At 45.4% G+C, this 26,958-nt stretch overlaps 1 protein-coding gene across 1 annotated transcript in view; it reads left to right on the plus strand.

The window, feature by feature from the left end:
• Nucleotides 1-26,958, plus strand: part of ARID1A (AT-rich interaction domain 1A) — a 107,606-nt gene that overhangs the window by 26,354 nt on the left and 54,294 nt on the right. The window contains exons 3-4 of the mRNA XM_053267711.1: nt 263-715; nt 4,342-4,455. Coding sequence (XP_053123686.1) covers nt 263-715; nt 4,342-4,455 — 567 coding nt within the window. The remainder of the gene's footprint in view (nt 1-262; nt 716-4,341; nt 4,456-26,958) is intronic.

The following is a 26,958-nucleotide window of genomic DNA, read 5'->3' on the forward strand; positions in this document are numbered from 1 at the left end:
TTATGTGAAAACAGTTGCTGCTTTGCATGAGAAATTGGAAATAAATAAATATGTCCCAGTATAAGGAATGAACCCAATGAAGTGGTGGCACTAGATAAAGCATGATGTGTGCTGTGATTTCTTGTCATCATGTGTTAACCAATAGTGGTCTGGTGGTGTCTTCACTCTCCTCAACTAATCCTGCCTGGAAGTCTTATTGGTTCTTTGTTCAGTGCCATCCTGATCTCCAATTCCCGTCTTCTGCTTTCTTTCCCTTGTACAGATCCCTCCTTACGGACAGCAGGGCCCTAGTGGATATGGGCAACAGAGCCAGACTCCCTATTACAACCAGCAAAACCCTCATCCCCAGCAGCAGCAGCCTTCATATGCTCAGCAGCCACCATCTCAGACCCCTCACACTCAGCCTTCTTATCAGCAGCAACAAACTCAGTCTCAACCTTCACAGCTTCAGTCATCCCAGCCCCCGTACTCCCAGCAGCAGTCGCAGCCACCACATCAGCAGTCTCCATCTCCATATCCTCAGCAGCCAGCCACTGCCCAGCAGCATCCACAGAGTCAGCCTCCTTACACGCAGCAGCAGTCGCAGTCCCCCTACCAGCAGCAGCAAACCCAGCAGTCTGCTACCTCGGCGCTCTCTCAGCAGTCGGCATCTTACCCTCAGTCTCAGTCACAGCAGCAGACGGCATATTCTCAGCAGCGCTTCCCACCTCCACAGGTAGGACTTTGCATGTGCTCTTCTGTCCGAACGCAATCGTTGGGTTTTCAGAAAACTTGTGCAATTATACTAATTTGACTTTTGACCCAAAAGACTGGAAACGTGATTTAAATGTGAAAGAGTGAGGCAGCGAGCGACTACCAAGTTGTTTAAACAACCTAAAGGATGGTGGTTGGGTTTTAGCTGTTAATACCAGTTCGTTTGGGCCTGTACTATTTGACCCACCAAGCCATGTATGGCTACCCACCAGGAGCTCAGTAAACTGTGTTCTTTCACTGAATGTCTGAGACTGCAGAAGCAGGGGGTTGTCAAGCATATATAGGTAGGTTTGAATTGCATAGAGCTTTTAGCTTAGCAAGCAACTGGAAGGAGAGATCAAAACTAGAGCCTGTGTGTGGAGAGATGGTGGGGAATATAACTAGTCTCCAACAAATGGAAACTTATTTAATTTATTTTAAAATATTATGCCCCATCCCTCCAGCACGATACTGCTCGGAGCATATCAAAATTTAAAAAATATAAAACTAGTAACACTACTAAACACAGAAACCTGTTAAAACCAAATTTTAAAATGACAAGTTATTCAATAATCCAATCATCAAAGGAATCTTGGGGTTAACAAACATTCTAACCTTAATCCTCCAGATAAACTGCAAGTATATTTATACGCTTCTCTTAAGATGGAGTCCAGAGTCTTCAGCTGTTTCTTAAAACCCTGTGGGAGGGAGCATGGCGAAGTTCTTCTGAGAGGGTGTTCCAGAGTTAAGGGGCCACAACCAAGAACACCCTGTCCCTAGTCTCCAGATCTTGTTAGTGGCTGGACTATGATTGGGGCCTGAGATGATGAATGTAAAGGGCCCCGGCAGGTTCACAAGAGTAAATGTGGTCCAGCAGATACCCTGGCCCCAGGCTGTGTAGGGCTTTAAAGGCCAAGACCAGAACTTTGAATCTAGCCTGGAAGCAAACCAATAACCAATTAACTTGCTGCAGAATGGGTGTAATACCAACTTCCACCCACCAGCATCCTTGTAGTAGCATTCTGGACTGGCTGAAGCTTCCCAACTGTCTTCAAGGGCAGCCCCATGTAGAGTAGTCCATTCTGAATGTCATCAAAGCATGAGTGATGGAGGTCAGGTCTGACTTTCCAAGTAGAGTAAAAGCCATAGCTGGTAAAAGGCACCTACGCCTTGATGGACAGTGTCTGGTCCAGTAGCACTCCCAAGCTGTGAACTTTGTCTTTTAAGGGAGTACAATCCAAAACCAGATTTACCTCACCACTCAGATAATGAACTTCAGTTTTATCTGGATTAAGTTTCAGCTTGTTTGCCCCCATCCAACCCAGAGCAGCCTCCAGGCACTGGTTAAGGTGCCACCCTGTTGTTATATCTGCTTACTTATAGGTAGAGCTAGGTGTCATCCACATATTGATGGCACTGTAACCCATATCCAGATGACCTTTCCCCATGGCTTCATGTAGGTGTTAAACGGCGTAGGGGATAGAATGGATCACAGCAGCACCCCAAAGGCCAAGAAGTGGAGCAGGCCTCCCCCAGCACCTTCTTCTGAGTGTGATCCTCCAGATAAGTCCAGAGCCCCTGTAAAACTCTGCCCCAGGTCCTAACCCAGAGAGGCAGCCCAGAAGGATACCATGGTTGATGGTATCAAAAACTGCTGAGGCGAATCAACAGAGTCGCACTCCTTCTCAATCTTCTGATGTAGGTCATCCACCAAAGTGACCAAGGCAGTTGCCATCCTGTATCCAGGCCAGAAGCCAGACTGGAAAGGATCTGAGCGATCAGTTTTCTCCAGGGCCACCTGGAGCTGAGATGCTGCCACACGTTTGAACACCTTGCCCAAGAATGGGAGGTTGGAAACCAGTTGGAAGTTTATTTAAATTGGCTGGGTCCAGAGGAGGCTTTTTTAGGAGGGGCCTAATGACTAGCCTCCTTCAGCTGCTGTGGGGGGGGGGACTGCTTCCTGCTTCAGGGAGGCATTTACCACCACCCACAGACCCTGTCCCCTTCCCCCCCCCCCAGTTTCTTCACTAACCATGAAGGGCAAGGGTCAAGCATGCATGTGATAAATCTCAATCTTCCAAGCAGCATGTCCACCTGCTTGGGCAACACAATCTGAAAAGTATCCAATCTAACAAAACCAGACAGTGTATTGATAACATTCAGTTCTGGTTGTTCAAAAACCTTAGGGCCCAGGGAGGATATGAATGGTTTTTTCTCCCTCGAAGTAGGAGGCCACGGCTCACAATGGGTTGTCTTCCGCTCCTTGCTCCTGATAGACAGGAAGTCTCAGGTGTTTCAGATAGATGATGATCCGTCTCCTTTCTCCCAGCATGCCCAGGAGTATTTCCCCAGTTCCTTCCATTTAGGAGTTCCTGAACCACTTGAAAAAAGCTCCTCTGGGTGGTGCTGAGTGGATGGAATAGTGGTGGTGAAATAGGATTCCATCACTGCCACGGAGTAGACCCTAATATGGGTTCTAGCCTGTGTTTAGTCATATTAAGAGTTTTCTGCCAACAATCTGCAAGCCATCTACCAGCCCATTTCATTGCCTGCAAATATCACGGTGGGGGGTGGGGGTTCTTGGGCTTGGCAGGTCAGGAGAGGACACATAGGCATGATCGTGTGAATTGCCTGACCCATCCCCTTATTCCAGGGAAAGTCCAGGGCTTTAACAGGATTGTCCACTCTCTGATTGTCCCCAGAGCCATCCGGAGTCCATTGGGGTCCACAAGCCTCCGGGGGCGGACCATCCTCAGTGGTCCCCACCCTTGCAGAGTTGTACTGGGTCTACCCTCAGTCCAGTCTTCACCAGATAGTGATCTGTCCATGACAACAGCATTAAAGCTTCCTGGGCTATTCATGGATCACCACTGTCCACTGGTGATGCAAAGACCAAATCCAAGTATATGACCTTCCACATGTGTGGGACCAGATACTAGTTGAGATAAGCCCATGGAATACACAAAGCTGTGTTGAAGAATGAAATAGGAGTTTAAAGACCACTAATCCTGTACTCCTTTTATGTTCTGCAACAGCATCCCCTGCATGCATCTTGCATGAACCAAGACAGCTGTTGCAACCCCATGTCTTCTGTACTTGGAGGGCATGGTCAGCTCTGGCCATGGAACACCTCAGCACTGCATTTCCCCCCCTTCATGAAGCAGTGGTGTTGCTCAGGTCTTTGCATACCTTAAGGTAGGGGAGCATGTAAAAATCCAGCCGGGGTGCTGCCTCCACTCTCTGACTGGACTGCTTAAGCACCTACAGGGTTTCCAAGCTGCAGGAGCAAAAGAACATTTTGGAAGTTGCTAATCTCTGCATCTTCTCTGCCAAAAGGGAAGAACTACTCCAGGAGTCCTTCTAGTATTGCTCATCTAGGAAGCCCTAGGTTAATTGGTTTCTGGACTTAAATGCAGCCAGCTGCTTCTACCTCTCATCCTAAATGTCCAGCACGTATAAGTCAAAAGGAAAATGCAAAATGCGGAGCTTGTTCCCAATCCTCTTGATCTGTGTATGTGGGCACAGTCACTGCTGTAAGCCAGGGAGAATATAAAATAGGTGCTGCTTGTAAGATCATTTTTGTTTTTTCATTGGCTTCTTATGTTCTAGGAATTATCACAAGACTCATTTGGGTCCCAAGCATCGTCGGCTGCCTCAATGACTTCCAGTAAAGGGCAAGAAGATGTGAGTTTAAATCTTCAGTCACGGCCCTCTAGCTTACCGGTGAGTCCAAGAACTTGTTCAGCTAATGGCTCAGGATAAGACATTGGAGGCTTACTCCAGGGCTTGATGAATCCCAGGCACCAGAGAGACATGGAGCCTAGAAATTTAATCAGTGATGCCTGGACTAGAATATTCAGAGGTATAGAGATTTTATTAAATAACTCTTATGTCCCAGGCAATACTTCTGTCAAAGTACATTACTTGTAATGGGGACAAAAAGAAGCCCTTCTACCCTTTCCTTCTCCCACAGTGTCCATCACCAAATCTGGCAAATGTCCACTGTCTGGCTCCTAAATATTTGGGTCGACTCTTAGATCCAAAGAAAATTTGTCAAGGCCTGGATTACTCTGTCTACTGTGTTTAGAAAGGAGGTCTTCCATGATTGTATCTAGGATAACTGCTTTTGAGCACCACCTAGGAAAGTAAGTACCTGGTGTGGAACCCTGGATTCTCAAAATGTAAATAAAAATAATTACTTAGACTACAGAACTACATTTGACCCTTATAGGTGGTGAGATCCCTGACCTGTGCTCTCTTACACTCCTCATAGTAAGCTCTGTCATATGTTGTATTCTAGTAGAACTTGACACTCATCAGTGAAAAGACTTGCTTCAGGTTTGGCTTACTCAAGTGCTGCTGAAATCAATTACTTACAGCCATAGCTCTACTGTTCCCTTTGAGCCCTGAGTGTCCCCTCCCATTTGTAGGGACATCCCTTCATATCTTTAACATGTCTTGCATGTGTTATATTGGCTGTAGGAGTCTCGTTTGTTTGTAGTGGTGTCCATCCATTGCTAGGACCCATCAGCCTGGAGTAGTCAGCGATGCAGTGAGTCATATGTATAGCTGCCCATTGAATGGCTGTGGCTATGTTTTGTCCTGTGAGGAGAATAATAGACTAATGATATCTTAAAGCTTTTTCTCTGTTCCGAAAAGGGCTGCTTTTTTGTAGTGTTTGGAAAGGCTACTTAGTGTCTTGGGCCAGTGCCAGGTCTCTCACCTTGAGAGACTGCCTCCAGCTGGTCCAAAGGGGAATTGGGCCTGCTGACCTAGAACTGATGACTTATATTTGTGACTGCTGGACCATTCTTCATTTTTCAGTGTACTGATCCTTTTCAAGACGACAGTTGTATGAATAAAATGCAGAAGAACTTGGTGTGTGGCAGAAGCTGCACATCTTATACTGGTGGAATTGTTAACTTGATCTCTTCAGAAAGGTGTTTAATGTGCAACAGTTCAATAAGATTGCCCAAACAAAAGCAGCCCTCTGGAGCGCTGTGGAATGTCACCCCCATCCTCCACCCCTGGAGTGGTGTAAGTTGTAGAGCCAAATCATGCTGGCTGAAGTGCAAACCCCAGTGTTAATAGCATTTAGAACTGTATTAAAATGTGATCGCATTTTAAATTGTAAGCCTCCTGGAGATCTGTATATGGGGCGGTTCAGAAACGTGTCAAAGAAATGGTGGGTGTCTGAGCAACTTCCCTTGGCTCCTCAGACCCTCATTGCAAGAAGTACTCCTTTTTCTGGGATGAGCAGTCTCCCTTTGCCTTCCATGGCTCCTTGTACTTTCTCTCTCCTGTTTGCCTAGACTTGAGGGCAAGGCTTCCCAGTCTTGCCCTGTTCTCAAAAGCTTTGGCAGACCACCACATAAGCAAGCTGCATAGCCTCTGGCTGACGGGAGGCAAACTTGTCTATCAAGGGGCAGAAGCATAACCAGGTCAGCGGGGGACTGTGTTAAAAAATGGCTGGGGCTCGCCTCACAGCGCATCTGCTGTGCACCAAGCCAGCCAGGATCTGTCGTGCGAACCCCCTGCCACTTCCTGGCTGGCTTTTTGCATGCTGCTTAGTTGCTCTGCAGGCAGTGGCGGAGGAGGCGGCTGTGGTAGCTTGCGGGCTCAGGATGTGGCACCAGCGCAGCTGCCTTGCCCAAGGCATGTCTGCACAGCTCTGCCTCCCTGCCCCCCTTCGAATCCCAATAGGCCACCTGCCGTACCCTTGTGGGCCACCAGTGGTCCATGGAAACCATTTGCCTTCTTTCGGTTTTGTTCTCAAAGTGACCAAAGAAGTTGCTCTGCTCTGGAATAGGGGTGGCAGTTGTGTTCCGCAGCAGAGTGGTGCTGTCTCCAGCAATTCCCGTGCGTCGGTTTTTGAAACTAGCTGCCGTCTAGCGGGGTGACTCAGAGCAAAGTAAGTATAAAGCATAGCAGCTTACAAGATCCTCTTGAACATCTTGTCTCAGGATAGCTTGACATGTATTTTGTCTGTCTTGGCAAGAGCTCTGTCTCTTGAGGAGTTTAGAGAAGTTCTGCTAATTTAGTGGACTCTGGATTGACTGTCCTCTAAATGCTGGTAGAATGGGAAAGGGGGAAATCTTACAGCTTTTCTTCCTTCTGAAATGTCCATGTATAGTGTAGGAAAGCAGTGTTTGTTTTTTAAATCTCACTGCACACACTCCCCACCACCACCACCAATACTTTGTATATGTATTCAGCAGGTCAATCTCCCCCCACCCCCAAATCTCCATTTGTGTGCTTTTAACTGAAAACAATTTTGTAAATCTTAGCATCTCACAGGACCATTTGGAGGGTATATACTTTAAAAACAAAACACAAGCACATCTGTTTACCTAGGGAGCATAGTCACTTTGAGTATGCAGAAACTGCTACCTTTTGGGGGCCCTATTCTACTCCCCAAATAGGTGCTTGACCCACCTCCATTTTCTGTTAGAAAAGAGCATGGCCATTTCCAGGCACCAGCTTGCCATGGCCCCTGGAAACGTAAGCTTGGTGCCTGAGTCGGGCAGTGAATCGATGTAACCAGGAAGAGGAGCGCCATCCCCCCCCCCCCAATTTTGGAGCACTGGGTGTTGCTTGGGGCAAGTGGTGAGTGTGTCCCCATATGGAGCAGAAGGCAGTCTGGTAAAGCCAAAGAGAACATGTCAAGAATAACCAAAGAATGATTATTCTTAGCCCTTGTTGTCTGAATGCAAATGTTACCTACTTTTAAAGAATAAAAACATGAGGGGCTCTCTGGAGTTCTCCAGAACTCCATTCTAGAACTTAGGTGCATCCTCTCACCAATCCAGACCTCTTAAAACGAGTGCTTAGCTTTCAATAGCACACTTGCATCAAATGCGCCTAGCTTCTGTTTGCCATTGTAGTCCATGATATTGCTTTGAGTATTGCTTCACCTCAGTTTGGAAATACTAAGCAACTTTAATTCTGTGGGTGTTGTGTGATACAAATCAGATGGCCTTTGCTGCTAGAAAATAGGGCTAGAGAGTCAGTGTTGTCATTGTACTATAATGTTTGAAATCCACTGAGGATACTGCCGTAATGATGCAATCTATGTCAGCCTTAAAATCTGTAAAAGTTACTATCCTGCCTGCCCACATATATCTATGTGGGTCATTTCAGACACACTGACAACCTTAAAGGAAAGAGAACTTTCCAGTTTTCAGCAATTCTGCTTGTCTGGAGGTAATTCTTGCTTGCTCCAGGTAAGTCGGCAAGTTTACAAGTCTGATCTGCATGTTCAGTGCAGAATACAAAGACAAGGAGAGGGACGTTCTTGGTTGTCTTCCTATCCCCCCAAAATCGCACTGTCGTTGTATAGGCACCAAAGCTTGAGCACTTTCGTGGAAGCGTTTTAGGACATTCACATTTTGGCTGGCTGGACTTGGAGTTAAGTTGGGGAAAGAGTGGCGGAGTGGAGGAATTTAAATGGCTGTCTAAATACACTTCACTTCCTCCCCCCTACCCTTGTTTGTTAACCCACTTTGAGCCTTTCAGGATTGGGACAACTATACACTTGCTGAAATTCTGGCAGCCCTGGAAGCCAAGTGTTCCGACGACACAAGTAGCTTTGTATAGGCTGGGACTATTTTGCCACTGCTTTGGAAAATGCTGCTAGTTTCATGCTGGTGGTGGTCTGCATTGCATTGTCTGTAAAGACTACCTTCCATTAGCCATGGGATGTGATCTGTCGGTTGCTTTCCATTCCAGCCCTGCTCAATTGAATGGCACAATACAGTAATAGTGAAGCCCAGAAAATATTTGCCTAATACCTGGGTAGAATGTTGTCACTACAGCTTTAGTAGCAATTGCAGAAAACCATATTGGACAAAGGACTTTGCACTGTCTGAACAAGTGCTGAGATATTTGTGATTTGACTTTGGGGATGACTTGAAAAGCGGTATGTAAATATTCTTCACTGTTGTCTACCTCAGCAGTTCAGGGAAACTCCTTAAACTGGGACTGAAGTTAATATGGCTATGAGAGCTGAGTGTTTGGCATATGTTTAATATAAAATGTAAAATATGTCTTAGTTTCATTTGCTTTATATTTTTTGGTAGCTTTGAAAGTGCTTCAAAAAGCTAGTTCAGTTTTCCATTACTAGTACTCTTAAAGCTCCTTTATTCTTGAAGGGCTGGTGAGAAGGAGGTGCAGTGGGCCTACATAGCTTAAAGTGATCTTCCAATGATTTCTGTTGTTAGGATGCCACTTTCTCCACTCTGCCTCAGCTTGGCACCTCTGAAGGGGCTGGATTTGGCCCAAGCTTAAAGCAGGATTGATAAAAAATCAATTAAAAAAAACAAATAAACCTATTTTTTTAAATTTAAATTTCCATCGGCATTTGCCACCGGCTCGTCTGGTGGCTTTTCAAGGATGGGCCTTCTCCGTTGTTGCCCCAAGGCTTTGGAATGTGCTCCCTGTTGAAATAAAAGCCTCCCCATCTCTGGCTATCTTTAAAAAGTCTTGTAAAGATGTATCTGTTCACCCTGGCTTTTAACTGATACTGTTCTGATTGTTTTTAATGTTTTAGAATATTGTTTTAAAATTTTTTAAATTGTTGTGTGTTAAATTTCTTGTTTTTGTTTTTAACTAATGTTTTAATGTTTTATCTTGTTGTAAACCGCCCAGAGATGTAAGTTTTGGATGGTATAGAAATATGTTAAATAAAATTGGATTTTAATTTAAAAACATAAAAAGAACCTAAATCATAAATAACATGAATAATAATCCTAATTATATTCTATGAACATGTTAAGAGCAGTATATGGGGATGAGAGAGAACTGACTGATCAATTCTATTCTGCAGGTGGTGTACATATAGTGCGCACACACACAGACACACAGAGCGCCAATCCCTTGCCCCTCTAAAAGTGCAAAACAAAGGTGGTCAATAAATTGAGGATTTGGGGGTTGGAGTAGACCTGACCAAAGAGGAGTCTGGATATAAATGTACGGGATAGGGAAGGGGAATAGAAAGTGAAAACAAAAGTGAACAAAGTTTGTTCATGTTATCTGGAGAAAACCTTTTTTTGGAATGTCTCCTCTGTTGTAGAAGGGAAACACCTATCATGGCAGCAGGCTGCAAAAGAGACTCCTGGTTGCCCAAATGAAACAGCATTATGAGAAGTGTGTATCTACCTTCTGAAAATGAAACCTACATCTATTTCTGAATATGTATTAAAGTTATATTGGACAAGAAGAATGTGCTTTTACTAGAAAATGATTAAATAGAATCTTCCTGACTAGTGACTTAAATAATTAAAATTGAGGCCTTCCGTGAAGTGATTTAAATCATTATAAATTAGGCATTATTTATTTTGCTTTTGGTAGCCAGAGTTCTAGGATCACTTGACTTCTCTGTGATATCATTAGTAGTATATGTCTTACTTATTAAACTTTTATCCTGCCCTTTCCCCAAGGAACCATGTGTGCTGTACATAGTCCCTTCCATTTTATCCTTCCAGTGACACTGAAGGTAGGTTAGGCTGAGAGTGCATGACTGGCCCAAGTTCACCAAAGCTTAGTGGGGATTTGAACTTGGGCCTCTCTTGTCTGAAACTCTAACCACTAACGGAAGCAATGAAAATAGGCACAGGTTGCCTGAACTGGAACTACTGTGCCCCAACTGGAAATCTGATGAAAATATTTAATTCTGGTAAGAAGAATGAGGAACTGCCTCTTACTTGACACAAGCAGTTCGCATATAAATATCAGGTGAACAAGGTAGGATAGCAATTGTTCATGTTTGTTGAGAGATCAGGACAACTTACTGCCATCCAGATGTTTGAAGAGGAGTCCTGACCTTTTGGGACTTCAAGCATCTGGTAAGGTAATAAGTGTCCTGACTGGTTTTGATCTGTTTGGTTAAAGTCACTCTACTTCTATAACTTGGGGCAGCATGTGACTGACTGCTTGATGAATACTTGGGTATTCAAACAGGGCTGAATGTCAACCTGTAAATTAGTGGGACACCTCTGAGTGAGTACTGTCGGTGCAAGCAAGGTAGGGGTACATACATACACCACTTCTGATACTGCATATGTGCTCTCCAAAAATGATAACATGGTCTTGGTTATAGCATGACATCAGTTACTCTTGGTGGAGTAACTGATGTTGTGCACAAGTCAAGAGAAATTACTGACTTTTCCACTGGATTCTGTTCTTTGGCTCTTAGTCAGATAACACATCAGACCTGTTAATCCTAAAAATCTCTGCTTCTGAGTTAAGGGCTGGTGTCCAATCAGTACTCTTGACTTGCTTAGCCACGATTAAACTGTTGGGATTGGGCAATGAGATTTCACACCCTCTTTCTCCTGGAATGCAAATTCAGCCATGCTGGTCTTAACCACAGTTAAGTGTTACATGTGTTACCGCATTAACTGTGGTTCACATTTAGCTGGAATCTTAATGCTAGATTGTGAGCCAGAGGCCTGGACTGTGTGTACTCTTATTTGTGTGCCTAGTCTATATTAAGCATGTTTACAAATGGATTTGTATAGCACTTCAGAGATTCACAGTGCATGACACACTTTCTCTTCTTGTATCTTGTATGACAACCCTACTTCTTATTCCTACTTTGCAGGTGGGAGTGGGGCTGTGAATAATTGCCTAAGGCAGGGCTGCACAACTTTGACCCTTCTGTTAGTGTTTGGACTATGATTCTCATTTATCCCCTGACACAGTGGTCAGTAGTTGGGAATTGTAGTTCCACAACAGCTGAAGATTGTGCAGCCCAGGCCTTAAGGATGCCTGTTAAGTACATACCAGAGGTAAGTCGAGTTATGCATCAGGAAACCGCTAGTTCAGGTTCTTAGCCCCTGTTCTACACCACCTCTGGTTAATGTTGGTGCTGGTCTTATTTTTTTGTTTCATATGCTGCATATTTGCTTTCAGTACTTAAAAATGCTTAACCAGGGTTACACAACTTTAGCCCTCCTGCAAACAGGGCTTTTTAAATACTCTGAGAGGCTTGGGGGCAGAATGTTCATTTGAGCTACCTCCCACACTCTGTTCTCTAGCTGACATACTGCACAACATTACGCATGTGATGGGACATAATATTTGTACTGTAGGGCAGATGCAAAAATGTGCATGTAACTTCATTTGTGCAATGTTATGCTTGTGCAACTGCAGACATTCCATATGTGTAATGTTGTGCAGTATTCAGTCACTGCATCCTGAGACAATGCAATAACCCCAAATACTGAAATAACTCTTGATCCTGGGTTTATATTTTAACTGATTGACTTTGTTGCCATGAGTTGAAAGAATAGATCTGCTCATTTCAAATATTGGACCAGGCTTTGGATGCACCCCCTCCATGTGTGGGGCCTGGTGCAGTTACCCCCCTAAAAAGGCCTTGCCTGTTGTACTACAGTTCTCATCAGTCCTGACTGTTGGATACTGTGGCCAGGTTGATGGGAGCTGTAGTCTTAAAAACAGCTGGATGGCTGAAGTTGTGCAGCCCTGTGCTTAACCATGATACAGGGCAGGAAGAGTAATTCACACTCCAGAAGGTAGTGGGCAGCAATAAGAAGCATGTCATCCTGTGGCTGACTCCAGGCCATGGTTAGGCAGCTCTGATTGTGGGTGTGCATGTATCCTAAGTGTTGCTTACCTTTGTTGCATATATTTTTCAAGAACATTGACAAATATGTTAAGATGAGATAGAAAAAAGTAGTCCAGACCAAGGTTGATTAAAAATACTTCATTTATAAAGCGACCAAGTATCTGTTTTGTAACTCTCCCACCCCCCCGCCCCAACCCTGAGTGTGTCTACAGCAGGGGTTCTCAACCTGTGGTCCTCCAGATGTTGCCAAACTACAATTTACTGTGGCTGGCCATGATGGGAGTTGTAGTTCAGCAACATCTGGAGGACCACAGGTTGAGAACACCTGGTCTGCAGTATCCTCACTAATCATCTTGGTGTCATTGGGATGCTGGGTGGGTGTCGCATACAAGGGTGAGGGGAAAAAACAGTGCAGTTATCTAGAATGTGAGGTCACAAGGTGCTCAAATGATGGGAGCAAAGAAGGAAGCCGTGGGAATTCAAGGAGAAGGGTGGAACAAAGGCAGCTGGGAACAGCATTTACACATGTACATGTGTTCACACATTCTCTCCATTTTGATATGCATCTCATTGGTTGTGTCTGGTAATGGTCAAACCGTTTAGAACACTGTAGCCAGTAGAACTAAAATACAATTCTGAACAACTTTAATAAACTATGCAACTGTGTGTGAGCAGTATTTAGGAGTTTGAACAGTGATTTATTCTATTTTTATGCTAGAATCCCATGAGTAGCCTGAAGAGTTCCAAAACTTCTATCTTCTATATATTTATTTCTCCTAGGTGTACCTGTCGCTAATCCCATGTGTGGCAGCTCTCGCGAGAGCAGCTGCCTGGGGAGGGGGATGGGGAGACAGTGGCAGTGGCGGACCAGGCCGGCTGGCTGCTGGGAACAGGAGGCTCTGGCGGGCTGGGCCGGATGCCAGGAGGAGGCAGTGGCGGGAGGCTGGCCTGGCCCAGCTGCTGGGAGGAGGCGGCAGCAGTAGTGGCGGGCTGGCCTGGCCCAGCTGCCTGGAGAAGCAGGAGGAAGCCCGCCACTGGGAATTGGCGGGTGGGAGGAGTTGGTGGGCCCGCCTGCCCGCCAGCCAGAAAGCGCTGGGCAGGTGGGAGGCAGGAAGAGCAGGCATGGCGGCGGGAGAAGCAGGCCGGTGGAGGTGCAGATACTCTGTGCCCAGCCCAGCTACTTTGTTTTAATAGTATTAAAACAAAGTGTATAGCTGCTATAAAAAGATGCAGTTTACCATTGCAAGACAGGTTCCTAGATGAAGCGGGTAAATGTGAGCTGAGTTTATCCCAACTTCTACAGGGCTGGGGGGTGGGATGGGACGGAGGCTTCATTTCAGTCTTTGGAATCAGTTGACACCAATCCGACAATAAATGGTAGGTAATTGCCTTCAGAGATAAACTTGACTTCATAGAAGACTTGACCACCATTACAGATGAGGTCAGTTGGCCCCCATTATCTTATTCCAAAGCTATTTGCAATGTACTCTCTCCCATCTGGGGAATAAATAATCAAAAGAGACTATTGTCCAATAAACATATCAATAAAATCTACAGGAAAGGCACTGCATAAAATGCTTTGTTTTTGTTTTTTTTAATGTGACTTTAGCTTTGTTCTGAGTAAATAACGATACATCCTCAAAAGACTTCACACATACTACATTAAAGCCTTGATCCTACAAACCCCAATCTTGCCGACTTTGGATTTTATGGACAAGCTTGGGCGATGGCCATAGAGTTGAGCTTCTACTGTAAGGCTGAGCGCACTTGCACTCTTTCAGATGCCTCTCATTTCCTGTTTCATTGTCCTGCCCTGCTTTCTCATTTCTCCATGATCCTCTCCTCATGGCCACCCTCTTTCCTTAGCAGAGCCTCACTGTGGCTTTGGCTCTTCCTCCCTTCCTGCTTGACGTGGAAGTCCCACCCTGTTTTTCCTGTCTGCACTTGGTATCTCTGCCTCTTCTTCATGGCTGCCCTCTGTCCTTGCCTGTGCCCAATTTATCTGTGGCCATAGCCACACAGCCACCCAATTTACCTGCTGCTGCAGACATAGGAACATAGGAAGCTGCCATATACTGAGTCAGACCATTGGTCTATCTAGCTCAGGATTGTCTTCACAGACTGGCAGTGGCTTCTCCCAGGTTGCAGGCAGGAATCTCTCTCAGCTCTATCTTGGAGAAGCCAGGGAGGGAACTTGAACCTTCCTGCTCTTCCCAGAGCGGCTCCATCCCCTGAGGGGAAGATCTTACAGTGCTCATACTTTTAGTCTCCCATTCATATGCAACCAGGGTGGACCCTGCTTAGCTAAGGGGACAAGTCATGCTTGCTTCCACAAGACCAGCTCTCCTCTTGGGACTCTACAGTCCCAAGTAGGAGCCTCACCTACCTAGCCTCCCCAGGTAAATTGGGCAGTGACATGGCTATGGCTGCAGGTTAGGAAAGGGTGGCCATGAGGATGTGGCAGAGCGGCTGAACACAGCCAGGAGAAGCAAGATGGGGCTCCTGCCTTGAGCAGAAAGGGAGGAAGAGCTGGATCCAGATGCAGACAAGGAAAGAGTGGCCATGGCAGTGAGGCAGAGGTTTCAAGCATGGTTGGGCTCAGGTGGTGCGGGGTCTTGATCGTGGGATTACGGCAGAGCTGAGCCAGGCCCACAAGAGCACCTTGATTTTATGAACAATCCAGACACCCCTTCCCTCCCATACAGTCTGTGGGATTGAGGTTTTGCTGTATTAGTTTTACAATGCTCAAGGAGAGACTGGTAGTATCCCTATGTTACAGATGAGGCTGAGACTGAGAGTATCGACTTGCTTACAACCATTCAGTGAGTTCATAGATATCTGGAATCAAACATCTATATCTGGCATGTTCTAACACTGCTGATATGGTCCATTGAGTGCAACCAAATGTCTGTCCTGTCGTCACCCCATGTGTTGTCGGTTCCCTATCTTTTCAGCATGAGGATGAGTCTTTTGAGATTAATGCCAAGTAGCAGAAGCTAATGATTTTGGTGCTATAAACCATCGCAAGAGTGGGCATGATACCTTGTATATCCAAAACCACTGAATGTATTTTTAATGTATTTGAAACAGCATGTGAGTCCCATAAAGCATGTTGGCTACAAGTAAATAAGTTTTAAAACATAGGTGAAACTTGTGCTCTCACCAGATGCAGCCATTCAGCCAACTGCCAGTTCTAGGGTTGTAGGGACAATGCTGCAAGGGGGCGGGGAGCGTGCCTTTGCCACCATGGTCTGGGGGAGCACAACGGCACCCCCTCTTGCCCCTTCCCATACTCAGCCGACAAATAAAGCACTTGCCAGCTAGCAAGAAACACTTTGAAACACTGGCCTGCTTGGGGCTTCTCGAGGCAGAAGAATGCCTCAAGAATGTCCCTCTGCCTCCTTGAGCCAGTCAGAATTTCAACAATACTGACTGTGGAGGATTGGGAGAGGGTCAGATGCAGAGGGTGTGGCCAGTACCAGGGACGGGACCCCTTGGCCCCAATGTGTCGTCATCTCCCCAGTTAGCAGTCCATTGAATCGCTGGCAGGGAGCTCCTTTCTCTGCCTCCGTGTGAGTGGTCCCGTCCCCAGTACCAGCCATTCCCCGTGCGTCCGATGTCGATACGTGACTCGCAAGAACAGGAACCATCGGCAGGACCTGAGCCTTGGGTGAGCTCCCTGATGGCCTGACCATTTCACTGGTGTTCCAGATATTCATAGTTCTGATTTTGTCCCAAGGCTGCCTCTCAACTCTTAAAGCTTTGTTGTGTCTAAATAACTTGGAGTGGCAATCGTTACTTTCCCTATTGTAGAATTACAGAGTAGTGTTCTGTAGGAGTGATAGTATATGGTGCTTGTATGTGTGCGTTCACACAGGTATGTGTGAACATATATTCTATGTAGAAGGGATGTGCTTGGACCACGGTTCGAGTACTGTTTGCGATCAGGGAGTAGGAGCTTTTAGAAAGAGGGGAGCAGGTGCCCACCTCCACCCCATGCAGCTTCCTGTTGGGGTGGCGCTTGGCCATTTGCTCGGCATGTGCGGGTGCAATTTGTGTGGTCAGCGACACAGATGGCGCCTGCACGGATGCTGTGTGTGCTGGCGCTGCACAGGAGTACTTGGCCAAGCGCTTCCCCAGCAGGAAGCCACATGGGGTGGCGGAGAGCACCTGCTCTCCCTTGTCTTAAGGCTCAGTATGGTTCTGCTCTCCTGTCCCTTAAAGCTCCCGCTCCGAAATTGTGTTTGAACCGCGATTCATGCACGCCCCTACCACGTAGCGCTGAAGAACTTGAAATCAGTATCTCGACTGAATAGTTCTCTAGTTTAGGAGAGTTCTTCTTCCAGCAGTCTTAGAGGCAGGCTAGTCCTGTTGATCTTGACATGAACTGTTCTGCATTCATATCCTCAAGCTGAAAACCATGTGCATAGGCAGAAAATACTTTATGCGGCCATTGGGGTGAAATTGGGCGGTTGCTCCTGAAAAGTGGTGCATCATCAATTAATTGAGATTTGAATTTACATTTACTAAAGGCCATTCCTGTGGTCTAGTTAAAATGGCTGCCACTGTACTCTGCTTGCAGTGAAAGCTACTTGGTGTCCTATTTTCAATCAGTATTCATACACTAGCATTGTAAGCGTGTTGAAAGTGCTTCAGATGCAGGAATGGCGATGCCTGCTAGAGAATCCATAACGGTGCAACTCCTACCAATAGTGCTGTCATCTCCCTTAGCAACTATGAAGGGAAGCCTCAATTGCCATACAGGAGCAGACTGCATAATTGCCAATATGTATTCCTCCCCTCTCCTTATAGTCCTCACTGTCCATAGACTGAACCAGTTGCCTTCTCTTTTGGGACTTCGGATCTGATACTGCAGTACGAAGATCTGTGTTTAAATCCTGCATCTGGTAATTTGTGCTATGGCATGGCGCCATTAAAAAAGCTTGCTTGTAGCTGTTCCTTGATTCTCCACATCATGATCCTTACTCCAGGTGCTGCTGTCCAGTGAGGAGAATACTTAGTGGGAGTTTCTGGCCAGCATCTTGGTCTGCCTACCTTAATTATTATAGCTTTTATTGGGCCATATTCTCTTTAGAACTGGGTGCCTCAAGACTGCATTAGTCTTGTGACCATGGTGCATATTGGGCCTTAAGTTTACTTTCCATTGTAAGAGATTGGTCTCTGTGTAGATATTCCCACTGCACATATACTGCTCAAGCATTTGTATGCCCCCTTCTTCAGGAGGAATGCAATAAGATCTTTCCTGTAACAAGGAACAGCGATCTTTCCTGTACCCCAGGCCTCCGTCTCTGGAGGCTGATATTGCCACCCAGTGATGAAGGCACCCTAGGAGACCACGATTGTTTGTGCCTTTTTGCTGAAGAGAAGCCTGCTGATTATAAGGAATCGTTTTGTATGTGTGGTGAAGGGTCTTGGAGTAGACTTTGTTGAACCAGCCCCTAAACCCAGTTTTTACACTCCTAGAACCCAAGGCAGCCCAACTGAGTGACTACTGTGCCCCTGCTAGAAGGGATAATACAATCTGTAAATGAGGCTGTTCTTACAGTCGGCCAAAACCAGGCTAAGAAAGCCAAGGCCAGTTCTTGCCGATTGTAAAACTGCCGGGAGCCACGTGACAGCAAACCTGCCAAAGAGGACAGCCTCTTAAATGGGCCTAAGGGAGCGAGCGCTCGCTTTGCCCCATCTTTTTTTAATCGTCTGCCACCACCGGTTGCTTGCAGTTGGGGCTGGGAGACTGCAGGGCTCCTGGCCAGCTCGGGGGGCGGTGGGGGGAGGATATACACAATATAGTGCACATGTGGTGCCTTATGGGATGTCCAGGGGCCGGGGTGATTCGTCCCTGATTCTCCACATTGCTGGGGAAAGCCAGTGTCCACGTGGGCACGCAATCCGTGCACCCAGCATGGACAAGGCAGTCATCTGTAGGGGAGGTAAGCTTTTACATCCTTCCTCCCTGCCTGCCCGATTGTGAGAAAGGACTCAATGACCTGTGGAATAAGCATTTGCCCCCATCTCAGCAGATTGAGAACATGAACAGGATGGCTTACATCTAAGCTTAGAGTTGTGCTTGGGGGATGTTCCCCATGTGCGGTTCTTCGTTTGGATGTAGGCCAGTATTTGTAGATCAAAGACTTTCTCTCTCACTACCCTGCTTTCAAGGTAACGGCCATTCCAGCTCTTGCACTAATCATACTCAAAAAACAAAAATTTAGACCCGACATCCTGGTCTGTAGGGCTAACTTGTTAGCTTTGCCAACAGAGAGGTGTGACCCATATACATTATGCAGACTAGGTGTATTTGCATAATGTTGCTTGTCTGGTTCAATTCTGCTTGTGCTAGCCATGTAGAGGAGCAAGAAGCTAATGCAATACACTGAAATCTTACTTCCTGGTCCTAGGAATTCAGCTACCCTTCTAGCTTCTTAGATTTCACCAGACATTGCACAATCACCTTTTATGTTTGTATTCTCTGTCATAAGGACTAAAAGCTTGCTTTTTCTTTTTCTTAAGAAACTTGCTTCTGTACTAGATGCTACATTCATGCTTTCTAAATAGTTCAGAATATATATACTGAACTATTTAGAAAGCACACACACATTCTGTGTGTGTTATATACACACAAACACACTTACTTTGATGTGCCCGCATTGCCCTTTCTTGCTATGGGGATGCAGTTCTATCCTAGCATATTTTACTTCCTATAGAAAGATGTCTTGAATAAAATCAAGTGATTCCAGGTTTTCAAAGCTGATTCTTGAAGGTGAGCAGGAAAGAATTTTATATTGCACTCATGAGATTTTTGACACTCAAATCCACCAGTTGAAATCGGGCGGCTGTATACCCTCTTGCTGCCCTGGTCAGTGTATAACCGGAAGTGGTGGGCGCGCATGCATGTGCACATGTGTGGTGGGCACCCGTGCATCTGCCTCTTCCAGTTTTATGCTGACCAGGGCGGCAAGAGGGTATACACCGTGCCAGCCTTTAAAAAAGCCGTGTCGGAGGGGGAAATGCGGCAGGAGAGGTAAGAGTTCCCTCCCCACGCCTTAAAGCCACCCCCGTGTTTGAACCAGTTTGGCGTTATAAGAATTGAACACCAAACAGGTTCGTGCACATCCCTACTGAAAAGGGGAAATGCCTCTTGGTATGGTTAACACTTGCTGCTCATGAAATGGGCCTGGTTGGATCAACTTTGTGTATAGCAGGCCTGCTCAACTTAGACCCCCCCCAGCTGTTTTTGGACTACAACTCCCATAATTCTCAGCCACAGCAGCCAATAGCCAGGGATTATGGGAATTGTAGGCCAACATCTGCAGGAGGGCCAAAGTTGAGCAGGCCTGGTGTATAGTGACGGAACAATAATTGAATGGGTTCCCTTGCTTGGATTTTGCTGAACTTGGTGCTGCCTTCTGTTCATGAGCTTCTGGCTTAGTTTGTTCCATTGGTCTTTCTGCATTTTTGTTTGTTTCCTCAATTCATAGTGTGGAACTGGGCCTAGCAATTTGTAAATTCATGGGAAAGTAGTATTTGCTTGCTAATTATAGCTTGTCTAGGCATTGCTGTAAATTGTCTCTGAGCACACAGTGCCAGGGATCCATATGGCATTTGAAGGATCAGTGCCTCCCAAATTGTTCTGGCAGAAAGGTTCCTGTAAAGCCTGGCTGTTGAACAGCTCAGCTCATTTGCATGGAGAGAGTAAAGAGCAAAAAAAAAAACTATGCATGTGACTGCCCACTTCTTCATTTCTCCAGAGTGCAGTGCATTCCTAAACGTACGTGCGTGTGTGTGTGTCTTTAAAAAGTAGCCTTTTAATATGCTTGAATAATGTGTGTAATGCCTCTAGCAAGTCTCTTGCTGGGAATTTGACTCATTTCAGTGACATGATTTCTAGGTATGACCTGCTTCTCAGAACTGATCTGCTATTTGTCCATGTGGCACTCCCCCTGGCTCCCAATTCTGAACTAAGCGAATCTAACCTGGTGCATAGGGAGGAAATTCCCCACCCCCCACTGCTGTGTCAGTCATGGCCGTTCTGAACAGCACAGAATGCTGTGTGCCTGATTCTCTCCAAAGGGGCAGCCAATCAGCGTCTGCCTTATAAATCATGCTGCTCTGAACCTCTGATGTAGTTTGCTGTCCCTGTGCTTCGTGCAGGAGGCTGAGTTTGCAGCAGATCACTCTATGCTCGATCCAGGGCCCGTTTCCTGTTTCTATTCTAGTCATTGGTGGCTCAGCACTACTTCCTGCCTGTATACGTTACAGATTCCCCTGATGGGAGCTTTTGTTTTCTTAGGAACAATTTCGGTTAGAAAATTAACTGAAATATGAAGCCAGCTGTGACTTGGAAAGGAGCAGTATAGACAACAGGCATGTGCTGTCGTTTATTTCTTCTGCTTTGAGCCCACCTCCTGTATGCAGGGCAGGGCAGTATTTAATCAGAACTGCTAGAGGATACCCAGTTCTGATCTTGGATTCCCAGAAGCAGTTGCTTCCTAATCTTTTATAAACACTGAACTGGAAGAGCCAAAAATGACATTGTTGCTTGCCTCATACAAGTAAACTAAATCAGTGTATTAAAATGAGTTCTTGGCTACTATAATGCAAGAATAGCCAGTGTGAGTGGAGGAGTGATGTGTGAAAAGCAGGGTGAATGGACTTCTATCTCTTTTGTGTTGTGAAAATGGGCTTTTAAATCTCGTTTTCTAAAATTCCAACTTAGATGTTAACCATAATTTGCTCTTGGTCACACTTTAAGCAAAATCTACACAAACTCCTTTATTAAATGTCCAATCACCCACAATTAATACAGCTTTTCTGTTAAGGACGGGGGTGGGAGAGAACTGCCTGTTTGAGGTCAATTGTTATAAATATGGAACAATAGAGCAAGTACTGGGATTTATTTTTGTGGTCTTAGATCTGGGAACCAGAAACTAACAAATATTTACAGACATTGGGATTCCCTTCCTCTGCTACGGGGTATATTCTTCTGTATGTGACCAGGATGACTCCACCCAGGTGACATGGTGGGCTTAGAGCGAGATGGAGGTGGTTTGGTATACTAGGAGGAGGGAAGACGCTTGTTCTTCTGTTGTTTTGGATTAAAAGTAGGCCCCCATGTTTCAGATCGAGATGGTCTGAGCTCTGAAATGCCTGTAGGCTAAGTCTCTTTACATATGGCTATTTTTTTTAAGAAATCTCCTTTTCTAGAAGGTCCAACTTCTGTGGAGACCTGCCTGCCAAGTTCTCTAGTCCAGGATTGAAAGGTGCACTTAGAGTGGCAAGACCTGCCATACCTATAAATGTCTTGCCCAGCAATCATGGCTGCTGATTTGCTTGGCATGTGTGCATGTGAAGCAGTAAGTGTGTTAATAATACAATAAACTTGGTTAGCCGCCCCATAACAGATTGTGTTCTGGACAGCTCACAACGCAAAAACATATAACACAAAACAAATTACAATATAAAACAGGAAACACAAAATACAGTACAAAACATTTTAAAAACCTTTTTAAAAAATCCATTTTTAAAAAGATGAATGAACAGAAAGGTCTTCACCTGGTGTCTAAAAACAGTGCCGATTCCAGGCAAGCCTCACTGGGGAAGCTATTCCATAGACAGTGCCACCACCGAAAAGGCCCTCTCTAGTAGCCACTTGTCTCACCTCATTAGTAGGGACACTTGGAGCAGGGCCTCTGAAGAAGATTTTAAAGTCCAAGTTCGGACAAGATGCTCTTTCAGGTAACCTGGTCCCAAGACGTTTAGGGCTTAAACACAGGTTAACACAGTTCCCACCTGGGAACATGACTGCTGCTTCTCAGCTGACTTTGAATTGGGCTGAGAAGCTAATGGACAACCAGTACAGTTCCACTAAGTCGGAAGAAATATGGTCACATCTTCTCATATAAGAAATTAAGCTGTGCCATTTTGCATTGGCTAAGGTTTCTAGACTGTGTCTGAAGGCTGCCCATATAGAGCATTTCAGTAATCTAATCGAAATTTACCACTGCATGACAAATAGAAGCAAGATCCCAGAGGTTTACCAGCTGACGATGTTAACTGGCACTGTGAATTAAGTAATGAAGCAGGGTCCAGGGTGATCCCTAATTATGTACTACTTGTTTCAAAGGGGGTGGGGTGTAACTTGATTCAGAACAGGCAGTACCCTCAATCCTACATCTCTTCCACTAATTGTCTATAGCTCTTACTTGTCAGAATTTGGCCTGAATTTGTTAGCCCCCCACCATCCAATGATGGTGTCCAATCATGTGTTTAAAGAACTGTCTGTTGTTCCTGGATCTGCTAAAAATGAAAAGTAGAGTTAGACATTATCAGCACACTGATATGTTCCAAAACAATGATCTCCCACAGTGGCTGCTTATAGATAGTAAAATGCCTTGTTACATGAAGGAACCTTGCCATGCCCTGTAGGATAAATTCCTCAGACAGAGCAACAGTCTCCTAATATTATCCTCTAAACCCATTTGGCTTGATACAATCAGAACAGTGCCCCAATCGCCTATTGTCCCAACAGCCTTGAAGGACTAATGGTAAATGGTATCAAATACTACTGAAAGTGTGCACCAATAAGCTCAAAAGTGGTTTTCTCCAAAGACCCCTACAGTTGCTTCATCCATGTCTACTTGCTTGCTTTGCTTAGATAGAGGAGATTAGGAGGTCTGGATTGATTCTACTGGATGGATTCAGTAAAAATTTTATTTATAGAATTACCCCACTACCTCTTTTTCTATGTCAGTAGAAAAATATTGTCTTCACAACAACCCTGTGAAGTAGGTTAGGCTGAGAGAGAAGTGACTGGCCCAGAGTCACCCAGCTAGTTTTATGGCTGAATGGGAATTTGAACTTGGGTCTCCCCAGCACTCTAACCACTACACCACGCTGGCTCCCATATCAAAAGGAGTAAGATTCCTTGACAGGAGGGACTTGCAGTTTAAAAGGAGACGCAAGGGAAACACTAGCAACATCCACTGGGAGGGATACTATGCTGGATTGACTAGGGACAGTTGCTAACCTCTGCTAAATATGAGAGGCACCACTCCTGGCCCAGTTAGTAAGGATTTACCATGTGGTGTAGTGGCATCAGGAGAAAACGGGTGATCTCAAATGCTTCCCAAATGCCTAATGAGATTTGTCCTGGTGTTTGGGACCTGCCTACATTGGCTCTCTACAGTATTTGGTGTATGCTTAAGATAAGTTGTGCTGTCTCTGTAATGCTGTGATATTACCTGGTATGCCAGAACCTCTCTGTCCTCCATCAAGATTTAAGGCATATCATTTTGTGTTGACACATACTTTGGTGATCTTAAAGATCACCAGTGATCTTAAAGACCACAAGCAGCTGAACTGGCTGTTCTGGCCTCTTAAATTCTACTCGGAAGGAGATATGCATAGTAGTTTAATCCTGTACCAAAATGCTGGACACCACCCCACTTCTGGTACTAGAAGGTTGGCAGCTTGGGCATGGGTCAAGGAATCAGTGATGCAACTGCTGTGGGCCTCCTGAGAGGAGCAAGCAATGGGATCCCTTGGCCTCCTCCCGCCTCAAGGAGATCCATATTTTATTTGAGAACAGGTGCTCGGTGTATAAGGGCTGTTAGTTGCCATTAGGCTTCCCCCTTCCTTCCTAATAAGCTGTTTTCCAGCATGTCTTGGCAGACAGCTGAGGCAGGCTGCCCAAATTGAGCCAGGCCACTTCTTTTGTGGTGGGTGGCAGCCGTTCTTAAAGACAAGAGGTTCTGCCACTGCAGAGGGAGGCAGGGAGTGACAATTGGGGCTAGGGCGAGCCTAGGTCACCCCCGGCAGGTTTTTGTTTTGCCAACACCAGACTATTTTCTGCTGACAACACAGTCAGAGGCATTGGGAACTTGATCGCTCCTTGAAGGGTTAACTAGAAACCAGCATTTGAAGGGCGATTCATCGCCAGCCTTCCCCCAAGGAGCAGGAGAACACAGGCTCTCCTGCATGGTGGGTTTTTCCTTCAGCGACATCTTGTTGAGTGCCTGAGTCCTGATGCTTTTTCCTCCTTACTTTTGCTCCTTCAAGCAGAAGCCTAGTGTTCCCTTTTAAAAGGAAGGGAAAGGACACGAGACTTCTCGGCCCCTACTCATTGCTGTTGGCTTGAGAATGTATTTTTAATAAGTCTTTCTTTCTTTAAATGGGGGAGAGAAGGTGGAATGGTGCTGAGCAGAAGCAGTGGATGTGATTAACGCGCCTACTGAGCAGATCTGTGGGAGTGGAGTATCGACCTCAGAAAAATCAATGGCTGCTGCAGTAGGCACTGCTGGCTTCCCCCCCCCCTTCTTTTTTCAAGGTCTCTAGTTGAGGCGGTGTGGTGAAACCAGCAGCTCTGCTCCCTTCCCCTTTCTGTCCCCAGTTTCACCAAAGCAGCTAGAGAACCCCTTTTCTCTCCCTTCCCCCTACGATAACTTGCTGAGATGGGTTATTTTTTGCAATTAGAGTGCAGTTTCTCATGTGACACACCAAGCTCCTCCTCCTTCTCCTCCTCGCCTCTTTTTCCAAGCCCTTATTCCCTGCACTGCAGATACAGCCAGCAGCTTCTACCAGTTTTGTCTCAACCCTGACTGGAAGAAGGAGCTTTTGCTTCCTTTTTTAGCAAGAAAACCGTCTGCATGTTCTGGTTTCCATCCTGAAGCAATCAATGTCAGTATAGATATACTGTAGAGAAGCTGAAACTCCTATTGAGAGGGAGGCGAAATGGAGAGTTCTTTATCAAAGGAGAGGCTGAATTCAAATCCTTTAGTCAGAGCCCCTTCCATCGTTTGTACACCTTTTAAAAAAAAGGAAAGAGGACTATTAATGCACATATAAGCTGGATGGAGATGCTGCTGTGCAATGAGAGAGGAGTCCTCAGTGCATTCTTGCGTTGCCCAAAGATTCTAGGCATTTTTTTTAGCCTCCAAGAAGCGATGTGCACTTTTAAGGAAGAACCCAGAGCCACCAGCTTTTGCTTGTCTGCCCATGGCTCTTCTCCGAATAGACTACTTCCAGTGAAGCTTGGAGTGCTACATTTGGGAAACTGAAAATGATTGTCAGTTTTATATGAATTAAATATATCGTTGAGCTTTTGCAGAGTTCCTGGGCATGGGAGAAATATAAATTAAGCCTTTGAGGTGGGAGTTGTGCCATGTAGTTGGAGTAGGCAGTTGGTTCAGCACTGAGGAACATGTGCACTTACAGGGCCACTGCTGGTTTGGAACTTTGCGCATTTAATTTGCATAGGCTTTCATTAATACGGTAGTTGCGCTGCCGAATTCTTCAGATATGTTCACTTATTCTGATTCAACAGTTCTTTATTTGAAAATGATAACCCTTGAGAATAATAGATACATGAGCTAAAAGAAGCTCAGATGTATTTGTCTTTTTCTGTTCTGCTCCATTTGACATCCTTTAGTGCTGTTGCCATTGCAGATACATCCACAGCTATGAAGGCTAGAAATGTTAACTGAAGTCGGAGCCTGATAATGCTTTTAAGCGCAGGCCATAGAACCAGCTCCTGCTTTAGACTACTGTATTAATAGTATTGCCTTCTCAAATGTTCCCCCCCCCCCCGCCTTTCTTTCTAATCTGTGGAAAGCAGTTTGTTTGATTTTTATTTTAGTTCTAGGTGCAGTTTGAATTGTCTCCTGCAGAAAGGCCTCCCCTCTCTCCTTTAATACAAGGGCAGTCATATTACTGAAGTGTTAGTATCTTGGGTTATATTCACTTTCTAGCTCTACTGCTTCAGCCTCCTCCTCAAAAACTCTTTTTCTCCAGCAGCTATAGTAATTTTGCCAACAGATATGCCTATTGTAATTTTTTAACCTTTGCCTGAGCCAAACTTATACTTGTTTCAATGTGGAGGAGAGCTGATCTTGTAGTAGCAAACATGACTTGTCCCCTTAGCTAAGCAGGGTCCACCCTGGTTGCCTATGAAAGGGAGACTAGAAGTTTGAGCACTGTAAGATATTCCCCTTAGGGGATAGAGCCACTTGGGGAAGAGCATCTAGGTTCCAATTCCTTCCCTGGCATCTCCAAGATTGGACTGAAAGGAATTCATGCCAGCAACCTTGGAAAAGCCACTGCCAGTCTCTGTAGTCACTACTGAGCTAGATGGACCAAGGGTCTGACTTGAGTATATGGCAGCTTCCTTTGTTCCTGTGTGTTCTCTAAATTTATTCATATGTGAGCGGAATGAGTTTTGTTCTGAGCATCAGTATCAAGGCAGTGTGTGCACACATGCATTCAGGCTGGGACCTTCCTAATTAGACGTAAATCTAAAATTAACTGAGCGGACATCGAAAAACCATGTGAGTGCATGCACACGAACACACCTTATAGGGAACACTGGTGCCAAGGTTGAATGTATCCCCCATAAGTCCATAGAAAGAACAACCTGGGTTATTCTTTGAGCGTGACACCAACTACAAGGAAAAACATCAACCTTTCATTCATTTATTCATTGAATCAATCAATCTATCTATCATTCATTTGATTTCTATACTGCCCTTCCAAAAATGGCTCAGAGTGATTTACACAGAGAAATAATAAATAAATAAATAAGATGGATCCCTGTCCCTAAAGGGCTCATAATCTAAAAAGAAACA

Source organism: Hemicordylus capensis, chromosome 7, assembly GCF_027244095.1.
Source record: "Hemicordylus capensis ecotype Gifberg chromosome 7, rHemCap1.1.pri, whole genome shotgun sequence".
Lineage (NCBI taxonomy): Eukaryota > Metazoa > Chordata > Lepidosauria > Squamata > Cordylidae > Hemicordylus > Hemicordylus capensis.